This window comes from Coenobita brevimanus, chromosome 56 (genome assembly GCF_032717465.1).
Source record: "Coenobita brevimanus isolate Jiangsu-jjx chromosome 56, ASM3271746v2, whole genome shotgun sequence".
Lineage (NCBI taxonomy): Eukaryota > Metazoa > Arthropoda > Malacostraca > Decapoda > Coenobitidae > Coenobita > Coenobita brevimanus.
The window spans coordinates 1,040,848-1,068,800 of NC_137009.1; the positions used below are offsets into that span (position 1 = coordinate 1,040,848).

General features: G+C 42.0%; 1 protein-coding gene across 1 annotated transcript; it reads right to left on the reverse strand.

The window, feature by feature from the left end:
* Positions 1–333: 333 nt before the first annotated feature.
* Positions 334–27,755, reverse strand: l(2)09851 (WD repeat-containing protein 1 l(2)09851). The gene is made up of 9 exons (XM_080273934.1): positions 27,564–27,755; positions 23,252–23,388; positions 22,097–22,243; positions 20,632–20,833; positions 17,845–18,016; positions 11,752–11,920; positions 7,376–7,543; positions 5,425–5,572; positions 334–1,827 (listed from the first exon to the last, which is right to left on the reverse strand). Exons 1-8 carry the CDS (start codon positions 27,694–27,696, stop codon positions 5,435–5,437), a joined length of 1,266 nt encoding a protein of 421 aa, XP_080130060.1. The 5' UTR covers positions 27,697–27,755; the 3' UTR covers positions 334–1,827; positions 5,425–5,434.
* Positions 27,756–27,953: the final 198 nt, after the last annotated feature.

Genomic DNA, 27,953 nt, shown 5'->3' on the forward strand with positions numbered 1-27,953 from the left:
ATTTTTACGACATGTCAGCTGGTCATCTGGTAGATCAGGAAAGTCTGCTTTTATGAAATTCAAATCCTTAAACTGTTCCCTGCCCCTGCCGGGATTCGAACCTGGGTCCATCAGGATTGCAGTCCGCCTCTACCGATTCAGCCACCGCCTCCCCTTCTTTACCATTGTATAAAATATCCAAAACAAACACTAAAGCGATCTTATTATGCATTTTATATTTATTTTTTTTTTTGGTTTTCAGATGAACTCTGACACTGGTTTCACTTTATTTGGGTAACAACTGATATCTTGTAATCTATTATACTCATAAAATACATACAGGGAAAAAATATTAAAAATACTATAAAAACTAACCACATTTTAATTACTGAAAAAAAACATACACAGGAAAAACAGTCAGGAAAGAAGGGCAAAAATATTACTGGTAGTTACAAAAAATAATCCTCAATATCAACAAAAAAGAAAAAAAAATTGCAAAATTATTTTTTTAGGCAAATATATAATTGGTGATAAATGGTGGTGACCATCGTCCACTCACTTGATGCAGTGCTGCCAACATCTTACTTCATTTTTATCATTCTTTTTCTGCGTCTACCCTCTTCTCTCCCCATTTCTCCCATCTTTCCTGTCACTTTTTATTACTCTTCTTTCCTTTTTAGGCGGCTTTACATTGAGTGACAAGCCTAATGGTTTCCTGTACACCAGGGAATCACTTACAAAGCTGGGTGGTAACCATATAACACCCAAATATGTTCCCTACGTGTCAACAAGTGGGTTGGAGAAGGGTTAGTGCCCCTCCCCGTAAAACAACTACAGTACATCCCCCTAGTACGCGCCTATATGGGCGGCAGAGGACGTCGCGTACTAGGGATTCGAGTACTGTGAATACATAAACCTATGGGAAAAATTACAGATGGGCAGCACCCCCCTTCATGGGCAACCCTTGAGACACCTTTCAGACCTAAGTATTGTACTATACAGGGAAACTATCTAAGACATTATTACCTAAGATAATGTAAACCTACAAGATCATGGCTTTACTAGGTAAATCATTGGTGGTAGGTGGTGGCGACCATCATCCACTCACTTGATATAGTGCTGCGTACTTCTTCCTTAGCCTTTATCATTCTTTTTCTGTGCCAGCCCTCCTCTCTTCCTATATCTCCCATCCTTCCTGTCACTTCTTATTGCTCTTCTTTCCTTTACAGGTGGCTTTACATTGAGTGACAAGCCAAATGGTTTCCTGTAAGCCAAGAAACCATTTACAATGCTGGGTAGTAACCATATAACCAACCCATATGTGCTCCCTGTGTGTCAACAAGTGGGTTGGTGGAGGGTTAGTGCCCCTCCCAGAAAAACCAATAACTCAAAGTCAAATGGCCACCCCTTATGGGATTATGGCATCTGGCAATAGATACAGTAGACAGATAGATAGATAGACCTTTATCTGTTATCGCTTCTTGGGGGGGCAATGTCACGTACTTGGGGTAACCCCGGATTTGGGCCACTCTTCGCTGCCTGTCTCACTTACAAGGAGTTCAATTTGCATATTAATAAAAAATACACTAAAATAAAAAAACAAATTGGTCCCCGCATACAAGGGGGATCGCGTATTCGGAACAGGCGTACTGTGGGGATGTACTGTAACTCAAAGACAAATGGCCACCCCTTGTGGGATTACGGTGCCTGGCTAGAGATAGACAAACAGATAGATAAAAATATAAAGATAGGTAAATATAATGGGAAATCTTGACACTAAAGTCAACTGAAGAGCTTAAGGTGACCAGGATGTGTGTTGTTTGGCAGTCTGAGGTGCTGAGAGACAATCTGAAATGAGGAAAGCTGTTAGTAAAAATAAAATGCTTGTCAGGGAAATCCCCATCCCAGTTTCCTCCCCCTCCCCCTACCGCAACTGCTGTAGTGGGGTGTATAAGTCTGAGAAGAGTTGCCAGCTAGCATTAAATCAAGCCAAATTTTAGATGTATAATTTTGCAGTACCAAGATACAATTTCATATACTGCAACACTGGACTGCCAGTTAGTTATTTATGAACTTCTGAGAGGGGACCTGGTGTAAGTTCAAGATCACAATACACCTCTGAGTTATGAAACCCATCACTGTAGTTACTTTAAAAATCTGTTTTGAACTCAGAATAAAAATTGATGCCAAAATATTGACTTCTGCAACATTTCATTGCCAGTTAACCCCTTCTTTACAGAATATGTGTTTTGATGTACCCCCGTACATCGCCTGTAAACACCCGTGAGATACCGGAACCGCTACCATGGTGTGCTGGTACACCCTCTAATGAATGGCAGCTGATGGGCCTCAGGGTAGCCCGGTAAGGCTGTTTCTGAGGACCTCATGTTACCAACAGCTCGTTTGTGTTTTGACGACAAAGACTGTGATGAAGTTCTGACGAATTCTGACATCATAAGATACGTCATGACTGAGTTGCGGTGGTACCAATGGCTTGCTTACTCATCTGTGATGTAACCTCTTTTAGACCAATCATTATTTTATTTATAATTTCTACTACAGATATCATACTATATTTTCTGCTGACATACGGCAAAATTTACACCCCTTGGCCTGCCTGAGAGAGTCAGTTACCATGCACTTAACCACGAGAGAGGGTGTACAGGATATTTTTCTCTCATGGCGTCTCTGGTGGATTCAGATAGTGACGCGTTTATTCCTCATGAGGATACTTATTTAGATGTATCAGATGATGATGCAGCAGTGTCTAATGTGTCAGTAGATGACTGTGATCCTGAAAATGATAGCGAGGTTGACGTGAGTGAGGAGGAGGAGGAAATTAGTAGCGAGCTTAGCGATGCTGCACTCTCAGCAACAAGTGGGTCAAGGTCGTCATCACCATCACGTATGTCCACATACTTCATGCTTAGCTTACAAGGTAAATAAATAAGCCATCCATCTGTGCAGGACATTTTTTTCTAGTCAGTTTGTACAGTAGTTACCTGGGTAACAGTACTTCAGCATAAGATATGTAAACTTATATACCATAAAGATTTATTTTATAATTTTTTTTTACTACCAACATCATGCTGGGTTTATGTGATCATCAGTATACAAATAAATCACAAAGAGTGAATAGTTTCAATGTGGCAAAAAATATACACTACCCCTCACACTACAGGAGGGGGAGCTATCAGGACGGTATGAGAGGTAAACGTAGTGTTTACATTTGGGGGAGGGGTCGGTAAAGAAGGGGTTAATTCAAAAATAACTTTTACACTTTGCAACTGAGATGGCAATCATTAGTTCTGAAGATGTAATTACCATAAATATTTTTTTATAAATTTATGGATGAGGTAAAATTATATATATATATATTTGTGGTAGGTGGGGGCGCTCACCATCCACTCACTCGATGTAGTGTTGCTGTCGGGTGTCTGCCCTTTCCTCTCCTCCATCCTTCTTTCCTTCCATCCTCTTCTGTCTTCCTTTCCTTCATTCATTCCTTGTCCTTCTGCCTACGGGTGACTTTACACTTCCTCTTCTGTCTCTCTTTCCTTCATTCTTCTCTCTTCCTTCTGCCTGTGGGTGACTCTACACTGAGTGACAAGCCAAATGGTTTCCTGTACACCAGGAAACCATTTACTATGCTGGGTGGTAACCATATAACCAAATTTTGGCGCCTGGTGGTTTGGTGAGTAATTACTGTCCTCCAATCGGATTGAGCCGGTGAAGGTTTATATCCAAGGGGTGGTTGGGGTTGATTGCTCATGTAATGCCACTCAGGGATGAGTGAGGCTGGTCACTCTCATCTTAAATGTCAGGACCAACTGCTTAGCCCCGGGCTCCTACACTCCTCATGGGGCAATGTAGGATTGGATGATGGATGGATGGATGGTAAAATTTTAAATGCAGCGACACTGACCCTTTCACTGCCATGGACATAATGAGGTATTTAATTCAGGTCTGTTGTTATCGTTGTTGTTGTTTTTGTTTGCGGAGCCAGGCCCATCAAAAACATGAACCAAATGGACGGCAGTAAGTTACCCTCCGGCAGCCCACCATCCTTCTTTGAGGAGACAAGGAAGTAACTGAGGAATGTTTATCTCATGAGGCAGTTGAGCTGCTGGTTATACTGATACCACACCATGAAGGCCTCTTTCTCCAGCTACCTTACTGAGGCCAAATCCAGATTAAAACCTGCTGCCTGAGGATGTTTTTTCCACTTTATTCTTAATAGTTTCTGACAATTTTATTAATCCATCCATCCATCATCCAATCCTGTGTTGCCCCATGAGAAGCGTAGGAGCCCGGCGCTAGGCAAGTTGGTCCTGACACTGAAGACGAGAGTGATCAGCCTCACACATCCCTGAGTGGCATTATGTGAACAATAAACCCCAACCATCCCTTGGATATAAACATGCACCAGCTCAATCCCATTGGAGTGTCTTAATTGCCCACAAAACAACCAGGTGCCATAGTTTGGTTATATGGTTACCACCCAGCATAGTAAATGGTTTCCTGAAAACATTTGGCTTGTCACTCAGTTAGAGTCACCTGTAAAAAGAAGGAAGAGGAAAGAAAAGAGGAAAGAAAGACAGAAGAGGAAGGAAACACTGAAGGAAGACAGGAGAATGCAGTCACCTGAGAGCAGCACTACATCGAGCAAGTGGATGGTGAGCACCCCCACCTACCACTATCTTTAACTAATAAGCTTATGCTTTTTCCACTTAATGAAAAACTATATACACAGAAGTGAGACTTGGGGAATTTACGTTACTGTCAAAATCTGGACACAATTCAGTGCGAATAAATACTCTAGCCCTGCCCTTTCCCTGACACACACAAAGTCTTTCATTTCATTTTAGAACATCAGCTCCTTTATATTTTCCAGTTACATCTAAAACTATACAAACTTTGAGGTTATAAACTTATTTTGTGTGTCAGCTGAGTACATAGAAATACTGATGTACTATTCAATATAAGGCAAGTCTGAATATCTATTCCTTTCCCTTGCATCATCTCCACTTAGATATTATAAACTATCCTCATTTTCTACCACACTTAACATGGACTTACTGAACTAATGGCTCTGTTGTATAGGGCACTGGAGACACCTCTTCCTTTATCCTTTATTTTACATGTTACAATGGTGCTGGAAGGGACATCTTTTTGTAGTGGCACTGATATAAATGGTCGGTTACACTGCCCAATTTTAAAAGCATCCCTCATATCCTTCCCTATCACCTGAAAGGAAGATGGTGGATAACAGGAGGATACCTTCATCCTGCAGGCCACTGCGTTCGCACTCAATGAACCTGGGGTTGCAACTACAACTACTATTACTGGAAAAAAATACTGTGTTGCAAATGCAGGATAAACTGCTAAGAAAGAAGTGCTAGGAAACCTTCAAAAGCAATCAGAATAGGAATCACTAAGCCGCACCTCTCTAGCATTAGCAGCTGATGGTCTTGAATACGTTGAAACCCGAGAGTGCGGTAGACAGGATAAGACCAGGGATCTGAGGGTGCCAGTGTAGCTCCTTCACCTCCTCCTGACCCTGGTGCACGAATAACAGCTGCGCCGGTACATCCTGCGAGTGGAAAACAGCTTTAACCCCTCAAGTGCCAATCTCATCGATCGGGCTTTTTGCGCAATTTCTTAAGAGGACGAGCAACACCGATCGAACAACATCCACAAAAAACTGGCGGCAGCTGGCTCCACCCCAGCTGTGACATAGATGGCTTCTAACCAATCAGAACTAGGTGTTGGACACACCGGAGGGGGGACCCAGGCCCGTAACCAGGTGGTGGGGACCCCCCACCTCCCTCTCTCCATGTCCCTCTACTCCACTACCTTGTTACTACCTTACCTCCCACCATTCTTACCACCACAACAACCCCTCCCACCCCCTCCTCATGCATCTCCCCCTCCCATGTGGATCCCCCCAATGTCCCCACCCCAGTCAACTGGGGGGAGGTTATTTCCCCCCTACCCTCCCTCCATGTCCCTGTACTCCACTTTGGCCCTTCCTTGTGTCTTGTGGTGGTCTCCTCCCATCCCTCCATCCTCATCCACCCCCTCCTGGCCTTACCAGCTCCCCCCACCCCCCCAACCCCTACCCGCACCCCCTAGAACCTCCCTGGCCTCGAATATTTTGCGTATTTTTTACGCTTTATGGCACGTGTTTTTGAATCATTACCTGTAATTTATTGGTGTCTGCATACAGATATGCACACCACAATTATTTTATCTGTCTTTAGTCGAAACCCACTTGAAAAAGACATTTTAACTTATGCCGAATCATGGCAGCATGTTGGAGCCTTCAAAACGAAACGAAACGAATCGAAAACTAGATTTGACAGCTCAGAGGGAAGGGGAGGAGGGAGGGGAGGTTAGGCGAGGGGAGGGGAGGGAAGGGAAGGGGAGGGAGGGGATTGGAGGTTTGAAGAGGAGAGAGAAGGGGAGGATAATTTTTACTATTTATCATATTTTTATTGGGGGGTTCATGACCAATTTCCCTTGCTAGATATGACAGCTCGGCAGGGAGGGAAGGGGGGAGGGGAAAAGGGAGGGGAGGTTAGGTGAGGGGAAGGGAAGGGAAGGGAAGGGAAGGGAAGGGAAGGGAAGGGAAGGGATGGGAAGGGAGGGGATTGGAGGTATGAGGAGAGGAGAGGAGGGAAGGATAATTTTTATTTATCATATTTATTTAGGGGGTTTGTTACTATTTTATTTTTTTCTAAGCACATTACAATGGTTTATAACATCTATACACACCAAAAAAAATTGATTTTGGTGATTTTTGTACGTGTTTTTGTGAAGAAAACAGGTGCGTGCGGCGTATTTTCTTTCTCGGCGGGGCCATGACGGGTAACTATTATAAACTTTGACGGGCCATAGCTCAGTAACTATTGGGTCTAGGAGGGTGGGGTTTGCGGTTTCATGTGTGTAAATTCAAGCTCTATAAATCGGGTATAAAACTTTTAACCTTTGAGGAAGTAGAAAAATTGGCCTGTTTTTGCGTCCTGGGGGGCAGTCGAGGCTGGGGATTTGCGTACCCTAGGGGTTAATGATACCAAACAGGCAGAACAAACATATCCGAAGCATGGAGTTGGTATCAAAGCCAGAATGAACAGACTGCAGACTGAGGAAATGGTATGCAGCTAAGAAGAATGAACAGATACTAGGCAAGGAGATGGCACTGAGGTAAAATGAACAGACTAAACTGTGGGGTTAGTATGCAAGCAGAATAAAGAGAAACAAAGCATGACCTTGGATTTGAGGAAGAATGAACAGATTGAGGATGATTTGTAGGCATAATAAGCAGATACTAAGCACAGAGTTGCTCCCGAGGCAGAATGAAAATATACCAATCACACTGGGCACACAAACTCACCATATCTTCAGCCGCATCCACCTCAGTGTCTCTCTCCACAGCCAGGTCCCACTGCAGCACTTGGTTGTCCTCGCCCCCACTGGCTAAAACTGAGGCCTCATCCGGGTGCCACTCCACTGTTGTCACCGGCCCTGTGTGCTGCTTCAACACTGCCACAGCACCACCACCCTGAAATATTATGCAGCATTACAATAACACTGCACAGGTGGCTATTATGTCAAAGTCACCATAGTCTATCTATCTATCTATCTATTGCCAGACGCCTCAATCCCGTTTGGGGTGGCCACAAACAAATCGCCTCCAAGTCGCCCTGTCCCCCGCCATTTCACTGCCCTGCTCCCAACTCACACCCCCCTCTCTCATATACCTCTCCACCCCATCCCTCCATCTCATCCTCGGCCTCCCCCTCCCTCTTCCCCCCTCCACCTTACTCACATACACTCTCTTCGTCAGTCTTTCACCCTCCATCCTCTCCACATGGCCAAACCACCTCAGTGTGTTCCTCATAACGCTTCCTATCACGTCCACATGCACACCACAACGCTCCTTTATATCCTCATTCGTCAGCCTGTCTCTCCACGTGACTCCACAGGCTCCTCTTAAATAACTCATTTCCACTGCTCTCACTCTTGACTTGTGTCCTTCCAACAATGTCCAAGCTTCACTTCCGTACGTTAGAGTTGGTATCACAAGACTGTCATGTAGTAACTTTTTCACTTCCATGCTCACTTCCCTGTTTCTTATCACTGCTTTCAAGGAACCAGCAACCTTTCTTCCCTGCTGTACCCTTTCAAGCACTTCACCCTCCAAACCTCCATCCTTACTCATCACACTACCCAAATACTTAAACGTACTCACATTTTCCAATTCCTCACCATCCAACCTCACTGTACATTCACTAACTTCACCTCTCTCAAAGACCATTACTTTACTCTTCCCTACATTCACCTTTAGGTTCCATTTCTTACACACTCTCTCAAACTCATCCACCAAACCTTGCAGCTCCCCTTCGTCTTCACTCAACAACACAGTATCATCTGCAAACAACAGTACAGGGAGTTTCCAAACACTATCCCCTCTCACCATGGCCACTCCAACATCCACTACCCTACCTTGTACCTCTTTTATTACCCCATCCATGTACAGATTGAACAACCATGGAGACATGACACATCCCTGTTTCAAACCAACTCTCAAAGAGAAAAATTCACTTAGTTCACCATCCACACGCACTGCAGCCTTCGCACCATCGTACATACTCTTCACAGCATTCAACAACTTCCCATCTACTCCGTATATTCTTAACACTTTCCACAATCCTTGTCTATCCACCCTGTCATATGCTTTCTCCAAATCCATGAAAGAAGCAAACAACTTCTTTCCCTTCTCTAGAAACTTTTCCACTAAAGATCTAAGAATGAATATCTGATCTACACAACCTCTTCCCTTCCTAAAGCCTCCCTGTTCTTCTCCAACTAATTTCTCTGTTCTTTCTCTAACTCTGTCTATAAGTATCCTACCATACACTTTTCCTATTATACTAAGAAGACAAATGCCCCTATGATTACCACACACTTCTTTTTCCCCCTTTCCTTTGTACAAGGGAATAATTATACCTGACTTCCAATCCTCCGGGACTCTACCTTCCTCCCAGGCCAATCTGCACATCTTCCATATCCATTCTACTACTATCTCTCCCCCATGCTTCAGCATTTCGCCACACACTCCATCAATTCCTGGGGCTTTCCCCGATTTAACATTCTTCATTGCTTCCACAACTTCTATCCTACTGATTTCTTCCTGTCTTCTCACCATAGTCCTTTCACATTAATTTGGGCCAGATTTTTGTCCTTTTGTAGCTTATTCCAAGGGCCCAAATGGCAAAAAATGACAACTTTACAGCTCTACATCCCTTCCATAGCACTGCTTCCTAACTAGCCCTATACTGGTACTCTGCTGCTAATCTACATTTTCAACTCCGCATTCAAGATGGAGAGCCAGCCATTTTAGGCCAAGTTAGGGCAAAACCAGTATAGAGTTCAATGTCATTAACCTACTCTAAAAATGATGCAATGTTTCCTCAGAAGGAAACCCTGTACAGTAGAAAAGGTCAGCTTTAAAACAATCCAACTTTTTGCACATGACTGCTACTGTAAATCAGGGGTAACTGGCCAACCAACTTTCTAGGATAGCGATGAAACTTACAACACAATTTTTAAAATAAATTTACTGAGAACTTACTAGAATCATTTTACTTTAACTTGGCGTAAAATTGACCTCTTCTGAATGCTCAGTTGTAACAATGCATTGACACTAGAATACAGTATGATACTACTCATGATGAAGAGCTATGGAAAGGATGTAGAGCTGTAGTACTGTTTTATTCCACTGTCAAGCTGTGTGGCTGCAAAATGATGAAAATTTGGGCCAAGTATGGGTGAAAGTTGTATAGCAAACAATGGATGTGGAAATCGGTACTCTGTCCGCCTGATGATGTGCATTTCTTTCTACTGCTCTTATCTGTTGACAATTTTCTCCAACCCAAGAAGGATCTGTAGTAAAGCCATTAATTATGTCTCCCCTGATATAAACAAAATCACTGGAAGGTAACAACAGCAGACTATAAATATTCGTTTCATCGTTTCATTTTTAAAGGCTCCAACATGCTTGCATGCGTCGGCCTTGGTCACCTAATGGGGGCTCTCCATGCTGCACGATCCATTGCAGCCTCCCTGTTCAGTCCCTTAACTCTGAGGTCACATTTAATGACTTCGTTCCATGTCTTTCTCGGTCTATCCCTCATAACCCCACCCCCAATATTAACATTTCTCACCTTCCTCACCCAATTATCATCCCCCATCCTCTCCACATGTCCAAACCATCTCAATCTACATCTCCTCATCACAACACCAATACACTCCAGTCCCATCCTACCTCTCAACTCTTCCATCATAAACAAGTCCCCCCCAGACCTTGAATGCAGGGACGCACTACACATCCACCTAATCATTGTCATTTCTGTACATCTGAGCCGACAAATATCCTCCTCCTTCACTGCCCAGGTCTCACTGCCATACAGCATTACACTCCTAACACATGCTGCATACAAAGACCCCTTAGCACTTAGGGAGAGTCCTCTCGATGTCAGAAGAGGGAAGAGCTCCCTGAACTTCTTCCAACCACTTCTCACCCTAGCTCCAGCCCCACCTCCAGCACACAACGTCTCCCAAATAACAAAACTCTTCCACACACTCGACAGATTCACCAGCAAGTTCAATCCTTTCACATCTAACAATCTCCACCTGCTCTCCCTAACACGCTGTACACATAAAATCAGCATTATCTCGCAGTCTACCTCTGATATCACTACATCTCTTATGCACCCATTTATCACAAACACCGCACAAGATGGAATTACTTCCCACGCCCTTGTGGCAAACCGCACATGGCCACTCTCCCTCGTCTTTGACAGTACCGCCACCAACTCTAGATATCATCACTTTTGTTTTATCTGCATTTACCCTTAAGCCCTTGTGCCCCATACCATCTCTCCACTTTCTAAACCTTTCCTCCGCCTCCCTTTCATGCTCTGCAATCAACACCAAATCATCAGCATACAACAACTCCCACGGGAGTCCGTTTCTAAAGTCACGTGAGAGGGCTTCAAGTACCATGATAAACAACATGGGACTCAAAACTGACCCCTGATACACACCAACATTCACGGAAAACTCATCACTCAAATCTCCATTCACTCTTACCTGGGTGTGAGCACCCATATACATAGCCATAACCACCCTAACCAGCCACTCCTCCAAGCCAAGCTTTCTCATTGCCCACTTCATCACCTCTCTAGGGACTCTGTCAAAGGCCTTTTCCAAATCAACAAAAACAAAATAAAGATCCCTTCTCCTACCAATATATTTTTCCTGAAGCTGTTGAACAATGAATAAGGCATGAGTGGTCCCCCTACCTGGCATAAACCTAAACTGCATCTCATCAATATTCACTCTTTCTCTAATCATACCTTCTAAAACTCTCTCCATTACCTTCATTATCTGATCTAAAAGCTTTATACCTCTATAATTTCCTCTTTCCAGGGCATCACCCTTCCCTTTATACACCTTTACAATTACACTCTTCAGCCAATCATCTGGGACAACACACTCATTAAATAATCCTATTTATCAGGTCAGTGACTAAACTCACCCCTATATCGCCTGAGGTCTTCAACATTTCGGCAGTCAGCCTAGACACACCTGCTGCCTTCCCCACCTTCATCCTGCCTATTGCCTCACTCACAGTAGCAGCATCAATCAAATATCACAACACTGAAGGGATTAAAATAAGAACTCCCTGTATGGGCTAAATCTCACCTGAAGGCTCCTCAGATCCCAAACCTGCACCTTGCCATCATCCCCACCCGACACAATGAATGGTTCCTTATGGTTCCAATGTATCACATTGACATCGGAGTCGTGGGCATCAGGTACTGTAATCATGCATGCCTTCTTGGGGGCGGCGCGTGCATCCCATATTCGGATCCTGCAGTGGAAATTATAGTCTTATCACCATTTTGTTTTGTTTTGTTTATAACGGTTCCAACAGCTCTCCATGCTGCTCCATCTCCGGCAGCCTCCCTATTCAGTCCCTTATCCCTGAGGTCACACTCAATGACCTCATCCCAGGTCTTTTTTGGTCTGCCTCTTGCAGCCCTACCCCTAACATTAACACTTCTCACTTCCTGCACCCAACTGTCATCCTCTATCCCCTCCACATGCCCATACCATCTCAATCTACCTCTCCTCATCACAACACCAATACATGGAGGAAATATGTTTGTGGCCAGCCCTTCCAAGATTAAGGTGTCTGAGTATACTGTAGATAGATGGATACTGTGGTTTTCACTGCCCTTAACATCACCGATTTTTTAGTAATTTTAACCTTACACTCAACTAACAACTAGGGTGGGTGGGATCCAAAATAACTATAATAAAACTCATTCACCATCACCATCATCCTGACCTCATTTTCCTGTCTAAGGATGGAGTGAAGTAGGATCTAAAAATTAAGGCAAAAGGGAAGAATGACAGAACCAAACTATCAACAACAAGTTCTCTGAAGTGGGCCACACACTCATCCACTCATAATTCCAGCCACCATTATTCCCCCTACTTCAAAGGCCTAAACATCAATCAATCAATCATTAAATTATGCTATGCTGCCTTTTAATGAAATAACCATACTGAAGCAGGCCATGGTACTGCTGATGTTTTCTATGGACTGGGAGCTAAATCAAGTCCCAAAATCAGCTCATTACTTCCCAACAGTTACTGGAAACTGTTGACAAAAAATTAAATACATAAATACATCATCATTCATTCATCATCTAATCCAGTGTTGTCTCATGAGGAGCGTAGGAAATTAACCCCTTATGGGCGGGCAACTTGTTAACCCCTTAAACGCGGATCGTCTCGTTTGCGACGCTCGGCAAAAAGGACATAACGGCGGATCGTCGCATTTGCGATTCTAGTAAATTTTGAATAACCGCGGGCAAGCAGGCTCCAGCTGGTATTGTCTATCAGTACCACCACCCTTTAGCTACAATTAGCATACTTTACCTTTGTACTACTGACCTCAGTTGTTGCCAAGTATCGCGTTTTTCCCCCGTCCCTTCCCCCCACGGCCCGGCTAGCCTGGCTGTAATACATGGCAGCGCTCTGAGTGCTCAGAACTGTAAATCTGCGCTCTCCTCTCACAAGCAGTTTATGCTAATAGGAAACGCTTGTTTCCCCAGTTGTAACACTAGCTTTTTTTCTCACGGTTTGCCCCTGTTTAGCATCAGTTTACCGTAAGCTTTCAAAGTGACATTATGGCAAGTTCTAGCTCCTCCGAGTCAGTGCAAGCGGCCGACAGGAACGAGAATAAAGTGGCGGGCGTAAGGCAGAATAAAAAGCACGCCGTGGTGATCTTTTGGGAAGTAATATGATTGAAAATAATGTAGTATGCATGTTTTTTTGTGGGGTAGATGTGGATGTGGTTGAAAAGATTAGGAGAAATACACTGAGGTGGTTTGGACATGTGGAGAGGATGGAGAATGAAAGACTGACTAAGAGGGTGTATGTAGGTGAGGTGGAGGGAGGGAGAGGGAGGGGTAGACCGAGGATGAGGTGGAGGGATGGAGTTGAGAGGTATGTGAGGGAGGGGGGGGTGAGTTGGGGGGAGGGGAGTCAAATGGCGGGTGACAGAGTGACTTGGATGCGTTTTGTCTGCGGCCACCCTTTGCGGGATTAGGGCGTCGGGCTATAGATAGATAGATAGATGTTTTTAGCTGTGAAAATGGAAATGTTTGTTGACTGATGGGAAGACCGCCGCCGCGGTGCATGTCGGCCATACGCTCCGTTGATTTTAGCCTTATTTTCAGTGCTTATTGTACAAATACGGATTCCAAACTACCTTTACGTTGTAGTATAAAGTTTACTGTGACAGAATGAGGCTGTGGTAGAGGGGAAACCGGGATGCTGGAGGTGTGAAAGTGAAGATTTGGTTACCCAACTTTGCAAGTCTCCACAAGTCCTTGGGTAGTCCACGAAGGCTTAACACCTGTCTCTGGAGAAAGCTGAATGTAAGTACTATCTGCCATACCGAGTATAATGTTCTAGGGTTAATCTCTGATTTTTGGCTAATATTATCCTACAGGTACTCAGACCGCGATACAACCCCGCCACTCAGGGGGGGTCGACTGTTCACGGCCGCGTTTAAGGGGTTAATTATATGACCATGTGGGACGGCATATTTTCGGAAAAATAACGTATCAAGGAATAAGCCTAAACATGCATAAATCGATGAAAATGGATGAAAAACGAAGGCAAGAGGTGTTAAATGCATGGTAATACATCTCTGCTGGCTGTGGGAAGAGGAGGGGAGGAGTGAGGGAGGAGTGAGGCCAGGCAGCTTCCAGGCGCACCTGGGGCGAGGCTAGCAAACTATTCACTCATTTGCTTTTTCTTCACCACTGAACACTATATTTATCATTTATGCATTCTTTACACTACTCACTGTCTTCATAATTTTATGTATGTGTTCTCTATTATACTTGAACACTTATAACAATAAAACCTACGTATGTGTATACTATTTTACCTGAACAATTATGACACTAAAACTTATATATTATATATATATATATATATATATATACAGTAGAACCTCTTTGGTCAGGACCCCTTTAATCCGGATTTCTGTTAATTCGGACAAAATTTAAAACTAACAAGCTCCAAAAATATGTTGAAAGTAATTCTAAAGTCATTTTCAGTATCGGTGCGGAAAGCGATCGTCATTCGTTTAGTCTCGGATCACGCTAGGTTGCAACATGGGTGCCTGTTTAAACACACGCTAGCATTCGTTCCATCAACTAGTTCACCAGCCATTTATATTTTTACGCTGTATTTCAAAAGTTAATCCTCCTTACCATGCCCCTTAATGCAAGTGTAGCTTCTGCAATGAATAAAGGTGTTAAAAGGAGGAGTTTGCTTACACAAAAATGGGTCAGAATATTCTGCAGTGTTTAGTGATTACTGTAGGTTATTTTTTGTACTTAAATGTGCTTTACTTGTACATCAAACATTAGCTTCTTGCCCATATGGGCGTTATCAATATGCCAAAGATGACAATGTATTTTTTGCCTACATAAGTTTTATTTATATTCCAAATATTACAGTTAATTAATTAATTTATTTTTTTGCCCACACGGGCCTTAGTCACTTACTACAATTTAAAATGTAGGCTAGTTTCTTATCATGGCCTTACCTGTAAATTATGCAATACAAAACTATCGTACATGATTAGTTTGGTTATTTTAGTATCCTTTCATCTTTTGCAGTTACACAGGGTTGACATATGCCACATATGTTAATAATTAACAAACATACGATATGTAGATAGATTTTGGTATGAACTGGAGATTACCCTGATGGTCCGGACAATCTGCTAATTCGGACAACCCTTCCCCCTATATAGTCCAAATGAGAGAGGTTCTACTGTATATATATTTATATATATATATATATATATATATATATACAGTAGAACCTCTCTCATTTGGACTATATAGGGGGAAGGGTTGTCCGAATCTATCTATCTATCTATCTATTGCCAGACGCCTCAATCCCGTTTGGGGTGGCCACAAACAAATCGCCTCCAAGTCGCCCTGTCCCCCGCCATTTCACTGCCCTGCTCCCAACTCACACCCCCCTCTCTCATATACCTCTCCACCCCATCCCTCCATCTCATCCTCGGCCTCCCCCTCCCTCTTCCCCCCTCCACCTCACTCACATACACTCTCTTCATCAGTCTTTCACCCTCCATCCTCTCCACATGGCCAAATAACCTCAGTGTGTTCCTCATAACGCTTCCTATCACATCCACATCAACACCACAACGCTCCTTTATATCCACATTCGTCAGCCTGTCTCTCCATGTGACTCCACAGGCTCCTCTTAAATAACTCATTTCCACTGCTCTCACTCTTGACTTGTGTCCTTCCAACAACGTCCAAGCTTCACTTCCGTACGTTAGAGTTGGTATCACAATACTGTCATGTAGTAACTTTTTCACTTCCATGCTCACTTCCCTCTTTCTTATCACTGCTTTCAAAGAACCAGCAACCCTTCTTCCCCGCTGTACCCTTTCAAGCACTTCACCCTCCAAACCTCCATCTTTACTCATCACACTACCCAAGAACTTAAACGTACTCACATTTTCCAATTCCTCACCGTTCAACCTCGCTATACATTCACTGACTTCACCTCTCTCAAAGACCATCACTTTACTCTTCCCTACATTCACCTTTAGATTCTGTTTCTTACACACTCTCTCAAACTCATCCACCAAGCCTTGCAGCTCCCCTTCGTCTTCACTCAACAACACAGTATCATCTGCAAACAACAGTACAGGGAGTTTCCAAACACTATCCTCTCTCTCCAGGGCCACTCCAACATCCACTACCCTACCTTGTACCTCTTTTATTGCCCCATCCATGTACAGATTGAACAACCATGGAGACATGACACATCCCTGTTTCAAACCAACTTTCAAAGAGAAAAATTCACTTAGTTCACCATCCACACACACTGCAACCTTCGCACCATCGTACATACCCTTCACAACATTCAACAACTTCCCATCTACTCCATATATTCTTAACACTTTCCACAATCCTTGTCTATCCACCCTGTCATATGCTTTCTCCAAATCCATGAAAGCCGCATACAACTTCTTTCCCTTCTCTAGAAACTTTTCCACTAAAGATCTAAGAATGAATATCTGATCTACACAACCTCTTCCCTTCCTAAAGCCTCCCTGTTCTTCTCCAACTAATTTCTCTGTTCTTTCTCTAACTCTGTCAATAAGTATCCTACCATACACTTTTCCTATTATACTAAGAAGACAAATGCCCCTATGATTACCACACACTTCTTTTTCCCCTTTTCCTTTGTACAAGGGAATAATTATACCTGACTTCCAATCCTCCGGGACTCTACCTTCCTCCCAGGCCAATCTGCACATCTTCCACATCCATTCTACTACTATCTCTCCCCCATGCTTCAGCATTTCACCACACACTCCATCAATTCCTGGGGCTTTCCCCAATTTAACTTTCTTCATTGCTTCCACAACTTCTATCCTACTGATTTCTTCCTGTCTTCTCACCTCCCTCCTTCTCCCAGCCATTCCCCAGCCACTTATACTCGCATTACTTCCATCTTGTATGTTCAACAATTCCTTAAAGTGTTCTCTCCATCTGCTCACTTTTTCTCCCTTCTCCACTAGTAATCTACCATTTTTATCTTTCACTCCCCTGCTAACTTCACTTCCACCCTGTCTTACTCTTTTCACCTCTTTCCAGAACATTTTCTTACAGTCCCTCCACTTTACACTCAAATTCCTTCCAAATTCCTCATCCACTTTCTTCTTACTCTCTCTTACTAATATAACTCTCTCTTCCGCCTCTCAACTTCTTCCACGCCCCTATACATATATATATATATATATATATATATATATATATATATATATATATATATATATGTATATTCTATTTTACTTGTTTCAAGGCTTGGGAGAGTAGAGGGCAGGACAGTAGGTGACAAAGATGCCTTATCATCCAATTTCACCAATAAATTAGGACCGAAAATAGCTGAACGTTATGTAACATCGCCCGCCTGTTACGGGTTAAAGGGGAAAAAAAAATCTGGGCTGTGTAATAAGAACTGTAACAGTGTTCAAAGTCTTGGTTTGGACTTTGTACTTGTCAGTGAATGTGTCCTGCCTGAGAGTGAGGATTGTGCAGCTTGTTCCTATGCTGGCTGCATGACACTCTATCACCACGGGGCTGTTCGGCCAGACTGTCTAGGGAACAACTACTACTACTCTATCACCAACATTAAATAATACATGAAAATACTTACGTCTTGTCAACAGAACAAGAGGCAAACACATTTGGTTCATTGGGTGACCACTGTATGTCCTCCACAGATGCTGTGTGTGCCTCATAGGGTCTGGAGTCAACTGACCAGCTTCCCCCTTCCACTGGCTTCCATATGTAGATGTTGCGTTGACAGTCACCTGTTGCCAGCGAACCTGATTATAGAAAGAAATTAAGTACCCATGCCTCTAAAGTTAAAAAAAAATCACGTCTATCCATCCATCCATCATCCAATCCTACATTGCCCCATGAGGAGCGTAGGAGCCCGGGGCTAGGCAGTTGGTCCTGACATTTAAGATGAGAGTGACCAGCCTCATTCATCTCTGAGTGGCATTACATGAGCAATAAACCCCAACCATCCCTTGGATATAAACCTTCACTGGCTCAATCCGATTGGAGCGCAATAATTACCCACTAAACCACCAGGTATCAAAATCTGGTTATATGGTTACCACCCAGCATCGTAAATGATTTCCTGGTGTACAGGAAGCCATTTGGTTTGTCACTCAGTGTAGAGTCACCCATAGGCAGAAGGAAGAGGAATGAATGAAGGAAAGAAAGACAGAAGAGGGAGTATAAAGTCACCCACAAGCAGAAGGACGAGGAAAGAACGAAGGAAACAAAGACACAAGAGGATGGAAGGAAAGAAGGATGGAGAAGAGGAAAGGGCAGACACCCGAGAACAGCACTACATTGAGTGAGTGGATGGTGAGAGCCCCCACCGACCACAAAAAATCACTTCTAAACAGAATATAATTTGTGGGAGATGGGGACACTCACCATCCACTAACGCAATGTAGTACTGCCCTCAGGTAACTGCCCTTTCCTCTTTTCCTTCCTTCTTTCTTTCCTTCCTCTTCTGTCTTTCTTTCCCTCATTATTTCCTCTTCCATCTATGGGTGACTCTACACTGAGTGACAAGTAAAACTGTTTCCTGTACACCAGGAAACCATTTACTATGCTGGGTGGTAACCATATAACGGCACCTGGTGGTTTAGTGGGTAATTAAGATGCCCCAACCAGATAGAGCCAGTGCAGGTTTATATCCAAGGGGTGGCTGGGGTTTATTGCTCATGTAATGCCATTCAGGGATGAGTGAGGCTGGTCACTTTCATATTAAATGTCAGGACCAACTTGCCTGGCCCTGGGCTCCTAGGCTCCTCATGGGGCAACACAGGATTAGATGATAAAGATGATGATGATGATGATATGATGACAATAAATATGATGAACTCAGACCAAAAAAGTTAAAACATTCAATATATCAAATGGGCAGTCAATCTACTAGATTGAATAAACGACACTGAAACAGTACTCAGCCAAGTCTTACACTCACTTAAAACTGAACCCTATGGATGTTGTATACTACTGTGAGTTACATAAGAGTGTCTGGCATCAGATGAAATAATATAAAAAGTTCTTCTTTCTCTCATACAAATGCTGAGATTGTTTTAAACTTTCCTGCTGGCCAGGACTTTTTCATCATCATCCGGACCTCCTCTCCCACCTCAGGGCAGGGTGAGGAGCAGCGATGTCCAGACAGCCAGGATTTTTTACAGCTTAATAAATTCATTTGATATAAACCATACTATGATGTTGATGATTCACAGGTAAAAGGCTAACTATTTTAAGATGCTTTTTAGGCTAAGTATTATCTTTGCCTTAATTACTGATTCCAAGTAGCCTCAACCCCTCCACTCCCGATTATAGTCAGAACACGATGAGATAATGGTTGGATGGATAGACTATCACTGGATGCTTTCATTCTACTTTGGTAAGACTTTCCAAACTGAAGAGGTGAGATACAGCCTTAGCTATACCCTTCTGCACGAGAGGACTTTCTTAAGCTGAATATAATTACCTGGAGATCGCAGAAATACTCTAAAATTAAACATCAGATTAGTGACAAGGCTTAAATAAAATGTTTCCTTTATATATTCCGGTTATTACCTTCGCCACACTGGATCTTTCCTCATGAAGAATAAAACTGTCTGGGGATATAAAACTAAGTCAATTATGAAGTGAAGGGGTAGATGGATACTGCTTCTAGCTTTCTAATGGTCATTAAATCAGAATACAAAAAAATGGTGAGAGGTAATTAACTGAGAATAGAAGTGTCATATTTCTCACATTTCCAACCTGCCCACAACACATGCACAACTGCAGTACTTCCTCAACACTGTCTTAAAACTGTGTCAGAATGTAATGAGAGCTTGCCACACTAACCAGAAATATGCAGGCTCAATGGAAGGGTTGGACACTCATTTTCTTTAGTCTTTAGGCAATTCGTTTCTGGCCATCCCTTCTGGGAATATGACATCTTATAATATATAGCAGGATAAATTACAATGACAGTGAAGTGTATTTTACCCTGACTCTTGACTGGCTGACTCTACCTGGCAGGAATATGTTAACTGGATCCTTAAATATAATTACAGATGGTTAGGCCTCTGAGATGAAGCCATGAGTCTGGGGCTTTGAGTGATGAGTGTGTGAGCTACTTCCCTGGGCATGCTGTTGTTATTTTCCCACTTTCATACTTTCTTTCTTTCTCCTTGTCTTCTGGATCCTACCTCATTCCATCCTTAGGTGGGGAAAAAGATGTCTGCAAGATGATGATGATAGTGATGATAATGACATGGATGATGATGATGATGATGATGACAATGATGATAAAAACAATGAGAATGATGATGAAGATGATGACAATGATAAGGACAACAATGATGATGATGATTGCTATTATTATTATCTTAAGCCCCTGATTCACCTGTCATTGTATTTGACCAGTCTACTGCAAATCCCTCTGAGCGATGTCCTTTGAATGTGAAAACAGGCCTCTGCTCCATGGCAATACTCTCAGGTGCATTTGGTGCCTCTACTGCCTCGAGAAGACTGGACAGGTCCCACACACCCACCTGACCCGTTTCCGACCACGCTGCTGCCAGTGTCACATCGTTGATATTTGTTACCTGAAAAACAAAGCTTAGTGTGGTCTATTCTACGTGGCTCAACAGATTTTGTAACAATTCTTCCTATGTGATTTGTTTTGCATATTACACTGTAGTGCTGCCTACTTCCTCCTTCATGTCTATCACTCTTTTCATGTGTCTGCCTTCCTCTCTTCCTACTTCTCCAATCCTTCCTGTCACTATTTCTTACTCCTTGCAATTCAGGTGGCTTGACAATGAGTAACATGCCAAATGGTTTTCTGTAACCCAAGAAATCATCAACAATGCTGGGTGGTAACCATACAGCCAAATAGGGTGACATGGAGCCTACCATGGCACCCATGTTAACTGGATGGAGATGTAAATGTGATGTCCACCCAAGAACCAAATTTCAACAATAATCCCCACACCTTGCTGTGATGAGGCACTTGTCAACCGCAAGGGAACATCAGTTCACTGCACAAGATGGCCCTGCAGGGGTGGTTTGCCATTTGGGTCTGCTCAGTCATAAGACAGGGGTGGCACAACAACAACCACCACTTTATGCATCTCACTCTTACAACAAACACAAGCTTAAATCTTACTCTTAACAAAAAGTTCTACGGAAGCACCTGGCTGATGTCAGTTTCCTGCAGTCCACCAGGTTTAAATCAAAATGTGACCCTGACAGCATAACAATAGAACATATTACTTTCTGAACTACTACATTACCCTTTGACCACAAGTAATGGAATGAATATTAAAAGAAAAACAATCACAATACATACAACTGTTTCAAATTAATAAAAATGTGTCATTTTCATTTATTTATTTAGTTTTTGGAGAAAAATTAAACATGAAACTTCAACCCCATCCATACCATTCTCCTAAAAGGATATTGTTTTGTTAATGCTATTGTTTTTGCACTAAATGTGAACTTGATGGAGATGCCCTTCTCCCGTAGTTCACCATCCTCCTTTCAGGCATAAAGAGAGGTGTCTGTGGAACATCCAAATAACCAGGCAGCAGAGCAATTATGTTGGTGCCACTTCTCCAACAATGCAGGTACTATACCGGTACTCTTTTCATTCTAACCTTGCCTAAAACTGCCATCTCTCCATCTTCAGTGCTGAGTTGCAACAAAAAATTTAACATACCACTGCCATTCACAACGCAGTGATATGAAAATGATGTCGAGCCAGAACATTTTCTTTTTCTGCCACTAAGCTATGTGAATTTAGCTGCAAAAGAATGAAAATCTGGGCCAAATTAAGGTAAACAAACTACACCTCCAACACCACATACCCTGATGCGATTGACACAGCCGGCATGAGACAGACTGGCAGAGGAAACGATAGGCTGGCCGCGCGGACCACCCTCATCCTCATCATCTTCTAGTTCACTGTCACTGTCATCACTCGCATCGTGTTTGATCTTCACAAGGTTTCTCATCTGAGGAATTTAAATGTGGACATAATCACTAAAACTGCAAAGGTGGTATGCAAATCCTGTACAATAACAAATGTGAAAAATTAAGGCAAGAAGAGGATAATATCACTAAACAATATGAATGGGGCAACAATCTTCAGTGATCATCCAGGAGACAAACCAACATGAGCTATTTTAAACACAAGGAAGATCCCTTGTACAAAAAGAGGTTGATGAATGACAAAATAAAATCCTTGAGGTTCAAAATAACAAAGAAGACAAATAAAGTCACCAGGAGAAAGAAAGAATAAAATAAAATAAGACAGAAAAGGCTAAAATGTGGGGTAATAATATCCCTGTTCATTTACATTTCACCATTCAACCTTTTCTTATAACTTACATTTTAACTTGAGTAACATATGGATATATGGTCACTGTTCAACAATAACTCATCATTCAACATTCTATATTAAGCTGCCTTTCCCATTTTGCACTGATGAAAGACCTTCTCTTGAAAATGCCTTCAAATTACAGTATGACACTGTTCACCAACTCACCATTAACCTTCCATTATAGTTCATGTTTTTTGCCAACTTGTAATGACAGATAATTTAGCCTTCAAACTGTCTGAATATAAAGCCAATACAAACCAATAACTCATCATTACATTTTCTAATAAATCTACAGTATGGTAAATATTTTCTGTCTATGTCCAATGCAGGTCACAGACTTTCTGACACTTCATTCCCAGAAGCCCAACACTCCTCCTAGCTACGTGCTACACACCACATGTTATCACTTGGGCACCAAATACTGATACCCTCCATCCACACTGAATGAACAATAAGGCTGTCTCATTCAGGGCTGGTGTCATACTACTAGCCGGGGCGTTTTTACGAAATGCCGATGGGTCTTGTGGAGGATCAGTGAAATTCAAATAGCCAATCTTTTTCCTATCTCAGTCTTGGATCGAGCTCATGTGTTTTCAGACAGCACAAGCCTTCCCTAACCTGTGCTGACAGTTGCTATTACCTTCATGAGCGTGATGGAGTTGAGGTGTGTACGTGACGCCTGTGTGCCGGCAACAAAGATGAGGGAGACAGGCGTGTCACAAGTCCGGCAATCACCAAGCTTGTCACGTACTATGTCAAAACTCAGGCATGGTGCACCTATGGATAACAGCATCATCATAAGGTACTGTACATGTAATAATAATAATAATAATAATAATAATAATAATAATAATAATAATAGTGATAATAATGGTAATAAAACTGGTCGTAATAATAATCATATTGGTAATAATAATAATAATAATAATAATAATAATAATAATAATAACAGCTACTCATTGTCATCATCATATCCTGACTTCTGACTTCCCACCTAAGGATGAGGACAGGCAAGGTTTAGAACGCAAGAAAAAAAAAAAATGAAAAGACTTTAGCCTATTACTTTTTTTATTACCTTACTGAGAGGTCTTACTGATTTCTGTTTTTCTAAGGATTGAAACTTCCCTCATCTCGCCATGCCTTTATGATAAATTAAGAGGGGTAACTTCTGAGGTAATCTGGTCTCAGATGTATGACACCACTGTTGTGTAGTGCAATGCAGCGTGATCTGTATCAGATATATGAGTTATGTTACAATCTAGGTTACATTACACGAGGTCAGTTTAGGCTCTTTATAACCTTTTGGATACCACTAAGGCCCCCTGGGTGGGAGAGGGGAAAAAAATAAAAAAAAATAAATTATGAGGTAAAAACAACAAAAAACAGGGCCACTTTCTTCATACCAACTATTGTTTTTACTCTAACCTGGACTAAAATTTTCATCTCACCATCTCAGTGCTCAGCTGTAACAATAGCTTGATACTCGAATACGTAACTTGTCATGAGAAGGTGCTATGGATGTAGGGTTGTCACACTGTCTTTTACTGCTACTAAGATATGTGAAATAAGCTGCAAAAAAATAAAAATCTGGACTGGTTAGTGCCAAGTAACTATAGCAGATATCATATATTAATTATACCAACATGAATCTTATCTCATCATACAGCTACTTGTTGATGCATGTGGAAGTAAATTCTCCTAAATTCCCCAAAAATATGATTTAGAAATAGGTGAAAAATATGGCACTGCTGAAACAGAAAATAATACGAAAACTTTTTAACTTCAGTGCAGGAATGGACACAGCTAAAATTTTCCCAGTGATGGAATTCTGCAGGAAGAACTAGGTGCCTCAGTCGGTAGAGAGGTGGCCTGCAGTCCTACTGGACCCAGGTTCAAATCCCCGCTGGGGCAGGGAACAGTTTAAGAATTTGAATTTCATTAAATCAGACTTTACTGATCTACCAGAAGACCTGCTGACATGTCGTAAAAATATCCCCACTAATACCAATACGCCAGTCCTGTATGAGACAGCCCTAGCATGTACAGGTATTCAATATGGACCATGGGTGTTAGCGCCGAAGTGGTGACATGTGGAGGTGTATGGTATGTAGGAGGACTGCTGGGCCTTGATAGCAGGCTGTGAAGCCTATGCCCAGAGTCGGACAAAAAAAAAAAAAAAAAAAAAAAAAAAAAAAAACTGAGATGGTTCTGCACACTCCTTTCCTTATTCTTCCTGCTGAAAACAATCTATAACCTACAATAATTTTCTGATAATTTTTACCAAATCATAACACTGTCTTCCAGAGAAATGATGGTGTGAATCATTTAGTTGCACATTTCCAATTCTACTTTCTTCTACAAATTAAAATAGAAGAGATAATATGAGGTCCCTAATAACACACTGTACCAAACGCCACATGTTGAAAACGAAGAAAAACGCAGTTAATGTTGTGTAACTTTCAAAATGCCATAACCTTTGAACTAGTGATTATTTTTTAGTGCTTTTTTTTAAATATTTTAGCTTGAAGTTTGTACTTTCATGTCAGGCTAATCTTGGTAGAAGAGAAATTAGTAGCATTCTGAAAGGTAAAACAATAGCTGAGTTTTTCTCCAGTGTGGTTATTGAGAGTCAAAACGTACTCTCAGTAAGCATTTTTAACAATCAAACCAACCAAAGATATCAATGAGAAATATTTACAAAAGCAAAACAGATGTATGTAATACTATTTTCAGAAATTAAAAACCATTATAAAAAAAGAAATCTTCCCTTTTAGCCATTTGAGAATAATGGTAAGCTCTTTTTCTGTTATGAGAAGGACCAGCAGCTTTTTGCTCACTACTGGAGTCACTCATGTTCTCAAGACAATGAGAGAAAACACTGAAACAGCTCTGAAAATAGCCAGTTAATCCAGGCAGCGTTCTAGGCCGGCTGGTAAACAAAAAACTGTGTCACGTCGCGACAGATTCCCAGATCACAGTTGCCAATGTCTTGCTGAGCTCTCTGCCTTTCCCATTTTCTGTACATTATGGCTAACTTGCCCTTAAAATCATTCAATTTTATGCTAAAATACTCCATTATGTTAGAATAATGATACAATAGTTAATAATGCTATGAAAAAAATGCATGGCTATGAGCATAAAGAATACTAGTATCTGGTAACACCAGACAACACGTTGCTGGGAGGAACTTGGTACGGTACATGCTGTGACCAGCATGAAGGCTTGTCAACGCACTGAGGTGAAGCGGGCAGTGAGACCATGTTACAGAAGGGGAATTTGGACCCCAATGCCAGTTGCTTTCTGTACCTTGTGGTTGCTCTCCACATCAAAGAGGGTTTGGGCTACATAGTGGTATACTTAACTCGGTTTCGCTTGCAGTGGCGCTCGGTACACTATGTTATTAGGGGCCTCATATAGGGTCTCTAATTTAGGCCTGTGTTGGCCATCTGCTTACAATTTCCATTATAACCAATGAGTTTTTAATTCTGGGTGGTGTATTATGGCCATGAGTGGTATGTCTTCATTTTTGCTGGTGCAAAGCAACGTTGGGTCTGGTTAGTACTTGGATGGGTGACCGCCTGGAAACACCAGATGCTGTTGGCATCCCTACATGTCAAGTGGGGTTGGTGGAGGATTAGTGCCCCTCCCTGTAAAACAATTAACTCTAAGCCGTTGGCCACCCCGTTTGGGATACATGGCGTCTGGCAATGAATGAATGAATTAGGGTCCTGACTCTGTCAATCAGAGGGCTGGAAGTTTCTGTTGCATGTTTTCAAATCTGAAATCAGTCAAGATGGACTCTGTCGATGACTTTGGGTGATTGGAAACTGGTATCGGTTTGGCTCAAGTGACATGGATCTAATGGCGTTTGCATAGGTAAATGACAAATGACTTGAAATTCGAACATTTGTTTATTTTCACCATTAAAAAAAAAAATGTTTATAAGGTCTCAATACCACACTGAAGACCCCACAATATCTCACTTGCTTTTTACTGAAGGAAGAAATGTCACAGATGAAAATTGCTTCGAACTGTATGATGAGTTGATTCGTGTTACTATGGTGTTTTTTAAGAAGCCACCATCATGATTTTGTACAACGTTACCTACGGTAACTTCTTGTAAGTATGAATTTTATTTTATACGAGAAGCAGAACTGATGGGACGATTCAGCATACTGTCCTTCTATCCTTGTCATACCTACAAAAATAAAACAGCAGGATACCAGTCCCATACAAATCACTACTGGTGTCACATGCTGAGACTAAGGCCGTGCTGAAATTACATGGTGCCATTTTGGCCCCTACAGAAGTCATGGCCCCTACAGAAGTCATTATTTTTCTGTTCTCCAATGGAGAGTTCTCCCAGTGACAAGAATTTTGTGTACCAGTTACTTCAGTTGTTCTAATACAACACAGCCTCATGTAAGTTAGGTTGGATTGGTTTGGTTAAGGTAGGTTAAAAAAATAAATTAATAATTAAAGTGAGGTTAGGGGCTTAAACAATAATTTTATCTCAGCCCCTTGGCATTCGGATACCTAACCCAAACCTAACCTAATATTCTGTGACATTTCTACCTACTTACTGCATTAATATACTTCCCTGCGCCCATGCACGGTGTTTAGTAGAACTGCAGCCCGTGACAAGAGTTCCACCCAGTGAGTTTGATGCTGTAACAAATGTTAATGTAGTATGCAGACAGAACTGTCACAAAATATTAGGGTACGTCAGGTATGGTTAGGTATCTAAATAATAAGTGGCCAAAACTGCACCTCATAATCCCAGGACGATTGCAATTTAAGTACGTAACACCGGTACCAATGGGTTAGTACTTCGCAACTTTTTGTGAATTGTTACTGAATATACATGAAACATGTAACAGAACTGATAAACCATCATTTGTATTTTTACCAACATATCTTGTGTATACTATACAAATGCATGTTAGCCTTGCCTGTACTGCCTTCGTGGAAAAGCTTGTAGGCAGAGAAGTCACATTCCAACTGATCCCGCTTCGATTCATCCTCTTCATCAGTCTCTTGCAAACCCTCTCCCTCGTCCATAACTTCATCCTCCATTGCACTCATGCCGACAATAATGTAAACGCCAGTAATGAAAATCGTGGAGCTGATCACACGTGCGTATGTTTACCCTTGTGCAGTGTTGCCAGATTTAATACAGGTAATTTCCCTAACTGAAAATGCTAAATTTCTCTTTTTAGCACAGTATTTGCACTTTTACTTGTATTTGTATTATTCTGTAAAAAGCAGATATCTTGGAAGCGCAAACAGAAGCCTTAACAGGTACTCATCCTAAAATTTTAATATCAGTCAATAACTTGGAC